The 13,567-nt window shown below is 40.4% G+C and overlaps 1 protein-coding gene and 1 long non-coding RNA gene across 5 annotated transcripts; both read left to right on the top strand.

The window, feature by feature from the left end:
• The first annotated feature begins 164 nt into the window (after positions 1-164).
• Positions 165-1,379, top strand: LOC121680305. The gene is made up of 2 exons (XR_006021645.1): positions 165-714; positions 1,247-1,379. It is a non-coding gene; the product is annotated as an uncharacterized LOC121680305 (long non-coding RNA).
• Positions 1,380-2,879: 1,500 nt separating this feature from the next.
• LOC121680298 (leukemia inhibitory factor receptor-like) lies at positions 2,880-13,196 on the top strand. Of its 4 annotated transcripts, XM_042059568.1 has the most exons (19): positions 2,880-3,153; positions 3,413-3,465; positions 4,633-4,744; positions 4,920-5,068; positions 5,176-5,326; positions 5,484-5,747; positions 5,960-6,086; positions 6,185-6,324; positions 6,696-6,838; positions 7,289-7,445; positions 7,559-7,623; positions 7,726-7,924; positions 8,248-8,424; positions 8,788-8,886; positions 9,158-9,310; positions 9,461-9,598; positions 9,808-9,901; positions 12,104-12,164; positions 12,277-13,196. In XM_042059568.1, exons 3-19 carry the CDS (start codon positions 4,681-4,683, stop codon positions 12,634-12,636), a joined length of 2,541 nt encoding a protein of 846 aa, XP_041915502.1. In that variant the 5' UTR covers positions 2,880-3,153; positions 3,413-3,465; positions 4,633-4,680; the 3' UTR covers positions 12,637-13,196. The 4 variants fall into 4 exon arrangements, with proteins under 4 accessions (XP_041915502.1, XP_041915503.1, XP_041915504.1 ...); XM_042059569.1 differs by lacking the exon at positions 3,413-3,465 and having other exon boundaries at positions 4,636-4,744; XM_042059570.1 differs by lacking the exon at positions 3,413-3,465 and having other exon boundaries at positions 7,729-7,924.
• Positions 13,197-13,567: the final 371 nt, after the last annotated feature.

Genomic DNA, 13,567 nt, shown 5'->3' with positions numbered 1-13,567 from the left:
AATGAAGAAATAAGAGCAGCAAAATTTGGGTTGCAATTGTGCATACAGTAAGACAGTCAATATAATAGTGCAAAAGTCAGGCCAATAAATGGCTGAGGTAGTTCTGTTTGACCTAAGTATGCAAGTGGCATAGTGGTGCAAGTTATGTAAGAGCAGCAGAAACACTGAAAGTACTAAAAATATTCTTTAAAAGGAGCATGATATCACTTTGCAAACCTTCCATATCTTTCAATTTAATCTATTCCTTCATCAGTAGGCCTACACTCACACTGTTGATTAAGTGGTGTTTGAGGGCAACAGCTTTTCTCTGCCTAAGAGAGAATGCCATTACCTGCCAACAGTCAACAGGTCAATATGCTGTCTTGCCTGTTACATCTCAAAGCCTAAATTCTGTATCAGAGATGCACTCAAAAAGTCACAACTGAACTTGTCAAGCGGTACAAAGTGTATGTCAATGCATGCCCACATTGAGTAATGTTGTAGGACAACCACATAACCGGTTCCATGTATTCTGATCGGATGATTAAAGTTATCAATATTATGATATTCAACAAGTATAATTATTTGAATTTTTCATTGTGTTACTTTAAGCGATACATGAGGCAACCACATAACCGGTTCCATAAGAAACTGATTATTTCTGTGTTTGTGTTTGTAAATTTTTATCCAATTTGACCGCTTTGCTACGTTTCCCACCCAGCCCACCCAAATGTAGTAGCCTAGAACCAGCCCACCCAAATGTAGTAGCCTAGAACCAGCCCACCCAAATGTAGTAGCCTAGGCTAAAACCAGCCCACCCAAATGTAGTAGCCTAGAACCAGCCCACCCAAATGTAGTAGCCTAGGCTAAAACCAGCTAACCCAAATGTAGTAGGCTAAAACCAGCTAACCCAAATGTAGTAGGCTAAAACCAGCCCACCCAAATGTAGTAGCCTAGAATCAGCCCACCCAAATGTAGTAGCCTAGAACCAGCCCACCCAAATGTAGTAGGCTAACACCAGCCCACCCAAATGTAGTAGGCTAGAACCAGCCCACCCAAATGTAGTAGGCTAAAACCAGCCCACCCACATGTAGTAGGCTAAAACCAGCCCACCCAAATGTAGTAGGCTAGAACCAGCCCACCCAAATGTAGTAGGCTAAAACCAGCCCACCCAAATGTATACCAGCCCACCCATATGTAGTAGCCTAAAACCAGCCCACCCAAATGTAGTAGGCTAGAACCAGCCCACCCAAATGTAGTAGGCTAGAACCAGCCCACCCAAATGTAGTAGGCTAAAACCAGCCCTGCTGTTAATGCATGTGTTATCCACTCATTGTATCTGAAATCTGCCTCTAAATCCACTTCAACTAGCTTGTAAATAAACATTACCTAAAATTTAACCTGAATCTATTTTGTTAAGATTAAAATACACACACACGTACACACATAACTCACACATTAACATAATTCACAAACAAATTCACACCACATTCTATTTACAAACACATTCAATACACATAACATAATTCAATGACATAAATACACTATCACCAACAGTGAAAGGTACTGTATAAAAACATTGAGAAGTTCCATTTATTTTCTGCAGACAAGTGATGCATTGTGAAGGCGTATTGTTCTTGTCTTTATGGTTTCCCATAAAATAAATGAAAGAATAAATAAACTACCAGGACTCAGTGATTCAATTTGGTCTCTAGGTTATGTTTTCATGTACAGTGCATACGGAAAGTATTCACAGCGCTTCACCTTTTCCACATTTTGTAATGTTTCAGACTCATCTTAAAATGGATTCAATTTTTTTCTCATCAATCAATACACAATACTTCAACACTTCCTTTGAGAGGATGAGAGAAGCGTAAAGAAGGACCAACATCAGTGCAGCACTCCACCCATCAGGCCTTTATGGTAGAGTGGCCAGATGGAAGCCATTTTATGCTGGGAGTTTGCCAAAACGACTCTCAGACTATGAGTAAAATCATTTGGTCTGATGAAACAAAGACTGAACTATTTGGCCACAATTCCCAACAGTGTGTGTGTGTAAGAAACCACTGAGCTGCACTGATGTTGGTCCTTCTTTACGCTTCTCTCATCCTCTCAAAGGAACTCTGGATCTCATTCGTAGTGACCATTGGGTCCTTGGTTACCTGTCTGACCAAGGCCCTTCGTCCCAGATTACTCAGTTTGGCTGAGTGGCCAGATCTAGGAAGACTGTTGGTTGTTCCAAACTTTTCCATTTGAGAATGATGGAGGTGCTCTTGGGCACTTTCAATACTGCAGACATTTGTATCCTGTATCTTGTATCCTTCCACAGATCTGTCTCTTCATACAATGTCTCGCAGGTCTACAGACAATTCTCTCAACCTCGAGGCTTGGTTTTCACTCTGACGTACCATCAACTGAGACCTTACATAAAGAGAGGTGTGCCTTTCCTAATAATGTCCAGTGAAATTATTTAGGCACAGGTGGACTCCAATCAGGTTGTAGAATCATCTCAAGGGCCATAATACCATTGATAAGTAGGCTCACCAGTGCTCAATTATAAGCATCATAACAAAGGGTCTTATGTAAATGAAATATTTCAGTCTTTTCTTATTTAGACATTTACAAAACACTCCAAACACCTGTTTTTTGTTGTTGTTTTTTGTTTAGTGTTGGAGTAGGCTAGGCTATTGTGTGTAGATTGAGCTTTATCAATTTTAAGATTCTGAAACATAACAAAATGTGGAAAAAGTGAAGCGCTGTAAATACTTTTCGTATCACTGTAGCATGTTGTATAGGTTTTGCATAATTCCTGGGAATAGTTTGACTTCTCATGAATCACTGAATGGGATGGTCTATTGCCAGAGAAAAAAGCCAGAGGGCGTGGTGTAATGGATCGAAGAAACATGAGCTGATGCTTGAACGTGAAATTGCTATTCTTACATCCTGCATTCTATTGCGAAACAATTACATACGAGTTACACTAATTCGTGTAAAAGAGCACTACATTATTTCCTGTGATGATGAGTAGGGTAAACATTAAGCTATTAGCCTAGCCCACTTGTTTTCTAAGTTTGGACTTTGTTTTCCTGTCTATGGTTTGGACAAGCCAGCATCTTCTCTTAACTGCAGCAAAGCGCGGAAAGAACTTGTTGTACAGTAGGCTTACCCACGAAGGTCAGTGAGATTGCGCCTCTGTTCTTTACCAGTCATGTAAAAGTTATTTAGGGTGTTATGAAACATATTAACCTCCAACGAGAGAGAAATTGATTCTAGGCCAAGTTTGACATGTAGGCTGCTGCTACAGCCTTTAACGAATCACTGTAGGCTATAGCTTAAGCTATATTCCATTCACATGTAAGTGTGAGTTACTATTCCTTAGATTTACACAACATGAGACATATTTACTTTTTCATCGATTTCCCATTTGTGATAGTTCATGGTGTCTAGCGTCGAGTCGGAACTGAGTGTCGAAGTGAGTGTGAAGTGGTAAACTAACTGTCTGCAGTCCGTGTCGCCATTGACGGATTAAAGCAGTGGTCCCCAAACTACGGCCCGCCACCTCATTTTGGGTGGCCCCCCAAAACATGTCCGTGGTATATAGCAACCGGGCCGCACGGGAGTACGACATCGTCAAACTATAACCTCCGCAATTTCCCCCATTCATTCTCTATGGCGAGTCTTATACACATAACAATACACATGTAATACTCTTTTTATCCACTGGTGGTTATTTTGGCGCTGTTTCGCGTTTGCCATCAAAAACGGAATGAAATGTAGGCCTACCTGCAAACAATGTAAGAGGCCTATGCTGACTGCATCAGTGCTCAAAGTATTGTACAAGTTTATCAATTAATTGTTAATAACTAACTAACTTCTATTCAAGTCATATTTCTGGGACTTTCTGGGATAATTATTTCTATTTTGTATTCACTCGTTCAAATGTTCATAGGCCTACAAAGAGGTCACAAGTTCAGGTGAGTGAAAGTTAGAATGGTGGTCATTTCAGACCACTTCAGCGCTTCATAAAATTCTCATAGTTTGAGAACTTTACATTTTCAGAGTTCAGAGTTCACACATTTTTAATAAAATATACTTTTGGGAATGCAAAAATCTTTTTATTAGTATTATTTAATTTGAGTTACGTTTTACACTGATATGGCATGATGGCAATATAAACACAGCTAGATAGATAGATAGATAGATACTTTATTGATCCCCAGGGGAAATTCAAGAAACTAAGCTAACAATGGTATTATATTGCAATAGCCTATAGATTAAATGTAATGGAATATTCAACTAAGGTAGACTGCTGTTGTTCACAGCACTAAGCTATTTATGGTTACTGATATACTCCGAGTCTCTGGCCCTCTCTTAGAGCCAGGCATAGTAAGCTGGCCCTCAGGAGAAAAAGTTTGGGGACCACTGGATTAAAGCACTGGGCAGACGTGAAAAGTGCCTCCCCGCCCCCCTCTTGTGGTGATGGATAATTCTGGCTATCTGATCGTTTTATATCCAGTATGTAGCATTGGCAAAGGATAATACACTCTAGACCGACATTATGGATTTAGGGCTTCATTTGTGGACAGATGCACCAACTTAATTTTCAGTGCTAATACAGGGTTTGACTGAATAACGTTTTTTTTGTCCTCCTAGTAGGCCTAGGCCCTACCCCTCCCTGGTCACCTTAACCATAATGAAATTATGATTGCTTGTCTTCTCGTGACATCCTCCTTAATTATCAGTACAGTCCAAGGAGTGGCAAATGGTAAGTTGTCAGAGATAGAAAATAATGTAAACATGTGACATTTATCAGTATTAGTGCTCAGTACCTGTAAGGACATCCAGCAGTAGTGTTAAAGCTGAAAAATCATCTCTGTACTCTTAAGAGAAACGCTAAATATCTTAGCTATGACCTTGACTATGACCTTGACCCATTCCAGTAGCACAGCTTAAGGATGCACATGGTAACACAACATCCAAGACAATAGATGTTTTCTGGACAGATGCACCGTCTATAATCGGCAAGCTAGAAAGCGTCATTTATGAAATTGAAGTCTACAACCCAGGACAGAAAGAGGCTGTGCATAGAGTAAGTTTTGTGTGACAATAACACTGCAAACACTTTTGAGGTTTCTCTAAAGACATCTAGTAAAGTTTATCTTGAGAGTTTCCTCAGCTGATGGCCTATATTTTTAGGCATCTGTTGAGAAAAGGCCAAACCTGACAGTCACCCATGACTGGCATTGGACCTCCCCCCTGCCACTTGAATGTCTTTCACATTCAGTGAGGCTTCGTGTCAGACACAAAAATAATGTCAGTGACTGGACAGATCGCAGAAATGTCACAGGTCAGTAAAGTTTCATCGTACAAAGCAATCCCTCTTGGTCACAAGAGGCTCACCAGTCTGCCTTGTGGCTTCAGTTCAACAACATGCTGACATCTACTGTGTGGTTTCACTGAATTATTTGTTTTGGCTTTTTTCCCCTATCTTCTATCCTCTTTAGGTTCTGGTTCAGATCACTCTAAACTTGCACTTTACCCAGTGGATGACGTAGGCTTAGCCGGCAGTAAAAAGAAATTCTGCTGCGTCGTCCCAGAAGGAAAAACAGTCCCGAATTTTACATACAATGACGTGCAGTCAATGAACTACACCCATGTGAGCCAGACCTACATTTTTGAAGTGACACTGGAACAATCTGATACTGGGGGTGAACATGTATCTTGTAAAGAGAAAGATGGAGCCAATACAGCTATGGTGTTTGTTGGCTGTAAGTCTTGCCTTAATATATTACGAAAGTCTTTTGCTTATCTTTACCCAACATTCAGAAGGTCTATAGTATTGAGTAATGCAGAAGAGGGGTTTTTTTTCACAGACATATTCACACATCCCCTCATTGACTTCGGAGCTACTCCTAATGGGGTTTTTTTTACCCAGGCTTTTGTGTTAGGAAAGTTGGGTTTAGACATTGTGTTTTTACAGATTCTCCTGAAGTTCACAACTTTACGTGCGAGACAAGAAACCTCCGTCATCTAGAGTGTTCTTGGACACAGGGTAGAGATAAAAACCTAAGAGGAGTTCGGGGTACCAAATATACTCTTAATGAAAGGTATTACTGCTATGACGTATACCACTTACTGTTGTTCAACCCCAAAATATTGTACAGTGATGTATGATACATTATGACCACCTAATTCTCATATTTAGGTCATGTGGAACAGATAGTTCACTCCACAAGTGTTCCATAGAAATATCTCCAAACCAGGGGGAAGTGGCATGGACACTGACAGCAGAAAATAAAATCAATAAAACAAGTTTTACTTATACAGCTGACCCCAGACACAGAGGTAAAGACCACCACTTATATCGAGTATTCAATTCTTGCAATTTACAGAATGGCATAATGTCCACTACTTACACATGGCATATGCATTTGGGCTGAAGTAACCTTGAGCAAGGCACCTAACTCCTCACTGCTCTCTGAGCGCCGCTGTTGTTGCAGGCAGCTCACTGCGCCGGGATTAGTGTGTGCTTCACCTCACTGTGTGTTCACTGTGTGCAGTGTGTTTCACTAATTCACGGATTGGGATAAATGCAGAGACCAAATTTCCCTCACGGGATCAAAAGAGTATATACTTATATATACTTATACTTTGAAATATGCATCCATGATCTCAATTATTGAAATAACACAAGTCTAAACTCTGACTCATTGCAGTGTATTTAGAGAGTCCTCAGCATCTGCGGGCCTCAGGTATAAACTCAAGGAATGCCAGCCTGCAGTGGGAGCAGTGGCCTGATGCCTACCTCGTGGCATTACCAATGCGATGCCAGGCAAAGAAGAACAGTGAAAGAGAAGTGGTGAGTGTTGCGCAAGAATCTCTTCTCCGGAAAAAATTGCATATTTTACAGAAACAAAGAATAATGAAGGTGAAAAAATAATTGAAGGTGCAGTCTTGGATTATGATCCCAAGATCAAAATTCTCCTCAAGTTCCTCTGCCAGAACAATGTGCACAGTCCTGGCTCTCTAAATGGGAAAGAAAGAGACTTAAACCAAGTAATATGTATATTTTTTCTAGCTAATTAAAACATTTCAGGAGCATGGAGGAATGCAATTTGATTGGCCGCTGAGCCCCAATATCAAGAGCGTTTTGTTAGAATCACAGACATGAGCCTTTAATGCTCTTTTTAAATAGCTGTCTGCTGTTTCCCCCTAACCTGACTCACGCCAGATGAATTTCGTTCCGCCTAGCTCCACTCATCTGCCGCGGGGGGTTCATGTTCTGTCCTGTCCCTTTTTTCCTGTGCAGAGAGAAGACGACACTGGAGTGGGCCTGATCTCTATGACCCTACGTGAGCTTCACCCGTACACTACCTATTCCGTCCAGGTGCGATGCGCATCCAACGAGCACTTCTGGAAGTGGGGGGACTGGAGTAAAGAAATCATATTTGAAACCAAAGAGGACAGTGAGTATGACTGACCAAGGGTAGTTCAGATGGTCCCGATTAAAACAGATTTGCTTCACTTCAAGGGCTTAAACACTGTTTTTTTTTCCCAAACCCATTGGTTTTCCATTTAGTTCCTCAGGCTGTGGATGTCTGGATGACAGTCGACAGCAACAACAGGAGTCTTGTGGTGTGGAAGGTATGTTTTCAAACATTTGCCTATACAGTACTTTATTAGCTTAACCGGGCCACAGTCCTAGTAGCCATTTATACTCCACCTTTGTGGTCATTTTTCTCACAGAAGCTAGTGCCTGAGAAGAGCCATGGAAAGTTGGTGAAGTATGAACTGTCGTGGAATGGCTCAGTCCCTCTGAGGTTGGAGCCAACACAACACTGTTACAGCATGAGCACTGACCGTGTGAAGAGGATCACCATCACAGCCATGAACAGTGTTGGCTACTCACAGCCTTCAACCATCATCAGCCCATCACAAGCACGAGGTGAGAACTGGGAAGCCGAATTGAAGATGATCTAATTTTGTTAGAGGCATGTGTCAAGGACTTTGTTTTTCATTGTGGGAAAGTAAAATACACAAAAAAAAGCAAAAGAGACATTTGTGATGACTTAATCTGTGTGAACAAAATTGGTCAGCAGTGAATGGGTAATCCATGAAGAGTTGACTTGTTGAATCTTTTTAAAGTGCCCCTATCCCAGTCAGTTGGGGTTAGTGTCCTCACAAGACAGCCGCTGTGGTGACCAGTTCAGCTTCCTCCACCCCTCCCTCCCCCTCACTAATATATTTTGTATTCACTATCTTGGAAAGATGTGGAGACAACTCGTGTTAATGGCGGTAATGGTGGTGTGGAGTTGGCCTGGGCCCCGAAGCCTGGGGCCAGTTGTGGGTATGTGGTGGACTGGTACCCTGTGGGCAGCCAGGACAAGTGTGACATCCAGTGGATAAAGATACCAGCTGGCCGTACGAATACTACAATCAATTCAGGTACAGCAGTTGCATTATGTTACCTGTAATGTTTGTACATGTGAAGTAGCACTAGATTTGTGTCTTAAAATAAACAATGAATGCAAAGCTTCAATTAAAAATCTCTCATGGCATAAAGTAATTTCACAAAGATGAATGTTGCATATGTTTGCCGCCATACAGGCAGACATCTGTTTTTAAAATTACACTAGTGCCACCTAGTGGTAAGTAGTAGTCTACAACACTAGTCAGACCAAGTGTCATATTGACTGTCCCCAGTTCCTGTCACCGCAACAAGCAAATGTTTTTTGTTGTGTAGTTTTAGTAATCTTTAATAATTTTATGTAAGTATTACCATGCTTCTCAAGCAGTGCTTTCCAACAGGGCTTAAAAATGGAGTGAGATACACATTTTCTCTATATGCGTGCACAACACATGCCCCAGAGTTGCTGAAGAGATGGGAGGGTTATAGACGAGAGCTGGGTGAGTAATCATTCTTCCTGGACCAAAACTATTTAAATCTATATAAAATTGAATATAACAAAATCATCAACCACCTCTAAACATATAGAAGAACTCCAGTATATATTCTAAAGGCTCACGTGTAATAGTAAGTAGTATTGATAAAATGTACTGACAAAAGCAGACAGCCCAGCACCAGAAAAGTATCCCAGTGCCTTCACAACACAATGAACATAGGACAACTTAATTTGCATTCAGAACAACTAACACTGTTATTATTTGCATTTCGCAGCCCCTGACCAGAAACTCAATTTCCAGGTTCAACAGGAGGGTATGGATGTAGTCCTCACCTGGGATGAGATACCCTTGGAGCATCGGAGAGGGTTTATTCAGAATTATACAATCAACTATTCTACCAGTTCCTATAATAACATGGGGCAACAAAGTATACATGCATACCTGCCTTTACGTTTTATTTACATTTGCATTATTTTTCTTCATTAATATTAATATCTGATCTATCTGAACCGCAATTTGTTATAATGATTTGTTACTGTTGCTTTCAATAACTAATTTCTGCTTTGTTTTTATTCAGAGATTTTTTTAGGAAGTAAGGAAAGGATGAAAATATTTTCAAACCTCCGTGCTGAAACCTACAACTTCCAGATGAGTGCTTTCACATCTGCAGGCGAAGGTCCACCTCGGGTCATTCTGTTCACTCTCATGCCACAGAGTAAGTATGCTGTAACTCTTTTTGATCTCAGGTTATACTGTCTGAGTATGATACCTAAAAGTAGACCTGAAACTACTGTGTAGCAGCAAATACCTAAGTGGAAGTACTTGTGATACCATTTATTTCTGTGTTGTTGTCTCTCATCGTGTAATTAAGTAATAAGTGGTAAATTCAATCTTGTTGTATGACTAAAGTTAATTCTCTCGCAGCTCACCAGACCATTATACGCAGTATCATATCACTGGGATTTGTCTTCATAATTGCTATAGTTTTCAGTATTCTGTGCTACCGAAAGAGGACATGGTAAGACAATTCCCAAATATCCTGTGAGGTAAAAATGATTGAAAAGCGTGCAATCTGACCTAAACTGATGCACGTTTTGTTTCTCAATTACGGTAAATGGCTATATTACATTAGTGAGAACTATTTTAATTTTACTTTAAATCCAGTCTTCTTTAATGGTAATGCATGCAAGCAGAGATGTTTTGATTCTACAGTTATCTAAGCTACATTATAATCATACATCATTCTATGTTACCCAAATGCTGTGCTGTAGGTCAAATTCCTTGAGGTACAGTTGTGTTCATAAGTTTACACATCCATGCTAAAGTTGACCAAAAAGAGGAATAAAAAAAACATCTTTTGGAAATTGATCTTAATGCCTTAATTAAAACATAAATCAATAAATAAATGCTCTTCTTTAAAATACAGGGGGCATAAGTATACGCACCCCTATGTTAAATTCCCATAAAGGCAGGCAGAGTTTTATTTTTAAAGGCCAGTTATTTAATGGATTCAGGATACTATGCATCCTGATATGCATTCCCTTGGCCTTTGGAATTAAAATAGCCCCACATTATCACATTCCCTTCACCAATACCTAGAGATTGGCATGGGGTACTTTACATAAGATCATCTCTCAGTGCAAATCAAACCAGCTAAGGCTGACTGAAATAAAACCATGCCAATCTCTAGTTATGGTGAAGGGAATGCAGGGTCGGTTCTCCCTATACGCACACTACGCAAGTTGCGTAGGGCCCCGCACGTTAATGAAGGCCCCCCCTCCCATCTCCCCTTGAGTCAAGCTAGTGACAGACTGGTATACAGTTATAGTGACAGTGTCTCATACAGTAGCCTACATTAACAAGATGAACGTGAGATATAATCGCATATTCCCTACATTTAAAAAAAAAAAATGCGTTCATATTAACGTGCAGCTCAGGATGAAACTAGTAGTTTTTCAGCAGAAACATGCGAGGACCTGTCGAAACTAATTGGTGATTTCACTCATCCCATACATTTTTAAAATAAGTAACTGGTTTTCTAATATTTCAGTCAAGCTTTAGTTGGTTTAGATGAACGTATGCAAAATGAACTGAACGTATGCAAAATGAACTGAACGTATGCAAAATGAACTGAACGTATGCAAAATTAGCCTAACGTATGCAAAATGAACTGAACGTATGCAAAATTAACTGAACGTATGCAAAATTAACTGAACGTATGCAAAATTAACTGAACGTATGCAAAATTAACTGAACGTATGCAAAATTAGCCTAATGTATTAACTTTGATTCGCTGTGCAGCATGTGCTGCAAGGGGAGCCAGTGCAGTAGCTGATGTCGTTGGCAAGTAGCCTCTAGGCCTAGAGCACTACAGACACACAGGTGAAAAACAGTCAGCCAGTAGCCTAGGCCTAGAATTCTACAGACACACAGGTGAGGAACAGTCAGCCAGTAGCCTAGGCCTAGAATTCTACAGACACACAGGTGAAAAACAGTCAGCCAGTAGGCGACTGGCACAACCAGACCCTTACAAAAAATAACTGCATTACCTCAAGTGCAGATTTCTCAGTTTGCCGTTTTGGAGGTAATATTTGCAGTTCTCATGCAGGGAATGCAGTGTTTTGGACACAAAAAAACTGCATTGTACTGTACAGAAATGTAGTATTTTGGACAGGAAAATACTAGGCTACTGCACTGTAGCCTACTGTAGTATAATTGAACTGTACTGCGAAAAAACTGCAGTTCTTTTTTGTAAGGGGACATGTACAGCAAGCAGCCCAGTCCCCCCCAGACCCCCCCAGTCCCCCCCAGTCCCCCCCAGACCCCCCCAGACCCCCCCAGACCCTATTGTACACACAAGTATTTTTCTTACTCCTAGTACTTTATGGGGAAAAACACCATCAGAGTTCAGGTAGGAGGGCCCCTTAGCAGGATTTTGCTTAGGGCCCCATGGAGGTCTGAACCGGCACTGAGGGTATGTGATGATGGGCTGTTTTAATTGAAGATCATTAAAACATGATTTTTTATTCCTCTTTTTAGTCAACTTTAGCATGGGCGTGTAAACTTATGAACACAACTGTATGTTGCAAATGTATGTTGTAAATATTATACAGAGTATGGGTATAGTCCTTACTATCAGTCATTAGAGAGTAGTTGGATTTTCCATATTATTCTTACATAAACATTTTTAGTGTTCTATTAAATTATATCATTCTACTAGGCTAAAAGAGATGTTATACCCAGACATTCCAGGTCCTCAACTTGATTACCCTACCTCAAAGGTAAGCTGATACATCAAAACATTGTTTATAAGTTAACTTAATTAAAGCTGATGTGAATATATTTGTAATATGGATTCACCTTTGATCAAATTACTGTGTCCATTTTCTCTAGGAAATCCATGACTTTCAGTTGCTTGCAATCCCTGTCGAGAATGTGGATAATTTCTTGACTTGTGAATTGGATGCTGAAGATGGAGTAATTTCAGCTCCAGCTACACCTGTGACAGACAGTGACTGTTTACCAAATTACATTTTTCCAGACCATAATATTGGCTCCAGCAGCTTGAGCAGTCCTAATTTGGTGCTGGACAACCCCACATACAATCTGTTAGTGGCTTTTCCTGTGTCGCCCTGTGCCACACCAGTAACAACAGTGGCTGCCACTGGAGGGTACAACCCCCAGGGGTCCCCAGCATTTTGTCCTCTACCTCCATGTTCAGAATCTTACCAAGCCCTGGAAGATGTCTGTTAGGCCAGTCAACCTTACCACACCCTGGAACATATCTGCCAGGCCAGCCAACCTGAGCGTAATGAGAGATCTGATGGAGAGTGATGACTGTGCTTTTGGCTCAGTTGGAATCTCTACCCATGTCAATCTGTCACATCCCTTATTTGGAGATCAGTGTAGGCACATGGACGTCATGCATTGTCAACTGGCTCCCTGCTCAGTTTCTTACCAAGCTTGTGTGTATGTGTATTTTGATTTTATCAAATGTGCTTTTTTCAAGGACTTAGGATGACAAGGACATCACTTTTTGAAGTACAAAGGATTATTGCCCTGTATAAGTAAGAATTACATAGACTTACATAGATGCAGAACAAGAGTTGAACATGAAAGTGTCCAGTCACATTTCTACATGTTAAATTTACCAGTGAACAACTGTTTAAAGCAGTAGCAGAGTGATGATTACATTCCTTGTAGTTGGAACTCCAAAGTTTGTCAGCTCTTCAGAACACTTGAAGATCCATGTCATGGGTGGCATGCTTGCAGTGTTTACAAGAAGATGCATGCAGTGCTTATGTGGCAAATAAATCATCATGTAGTTGTGAAAAAGTAGCCAAGCCTATTTAATGCAGTTGACTAATTTGGAAATGTGGATTTTGGATTAGTTTGACATAGGATGTACCCTACATACACTGCCATATTTAAGTCACTGTTACAACAGTGACTTAAATATGGCAGTGTATGTAGGGTACATGACCTACAGGGTTATGAACGCAATTCCTTTATCATTAAATGATAAGGGATAATGGACAACACAGCGTTAAGTTATTATCTTGTAATTGCAAACCTAAATTATATGAACTAGTCAAATAATTGTCTAAAATCATGTGTCTTATTTCTCTTCTTTTTCTCTTTTTTGTGTTTAGTAGCCTATATTTTTGATATGTTGCATATTCTA

The sequence above is a fragment of the Alosa sapidissima genome, chromosome 13 (assembly GCF_018492685.1).
Source record: "Alosa sapidissima isolate fAloSap1 chromosome 13, fAloSap1.pri, whole genome shotgun sequence".
NCBI lineage: Eukaryota > Metazoa > Chordata > Actinopteri > Clupeiformes > Clupeidae > Alosa > Alosa sapidissima.
The sequence above is the reverse complement of the archived record's forward strand: the minus strand, read 5'-3'. Positions and strand labels throughout refer to the sequence as shown.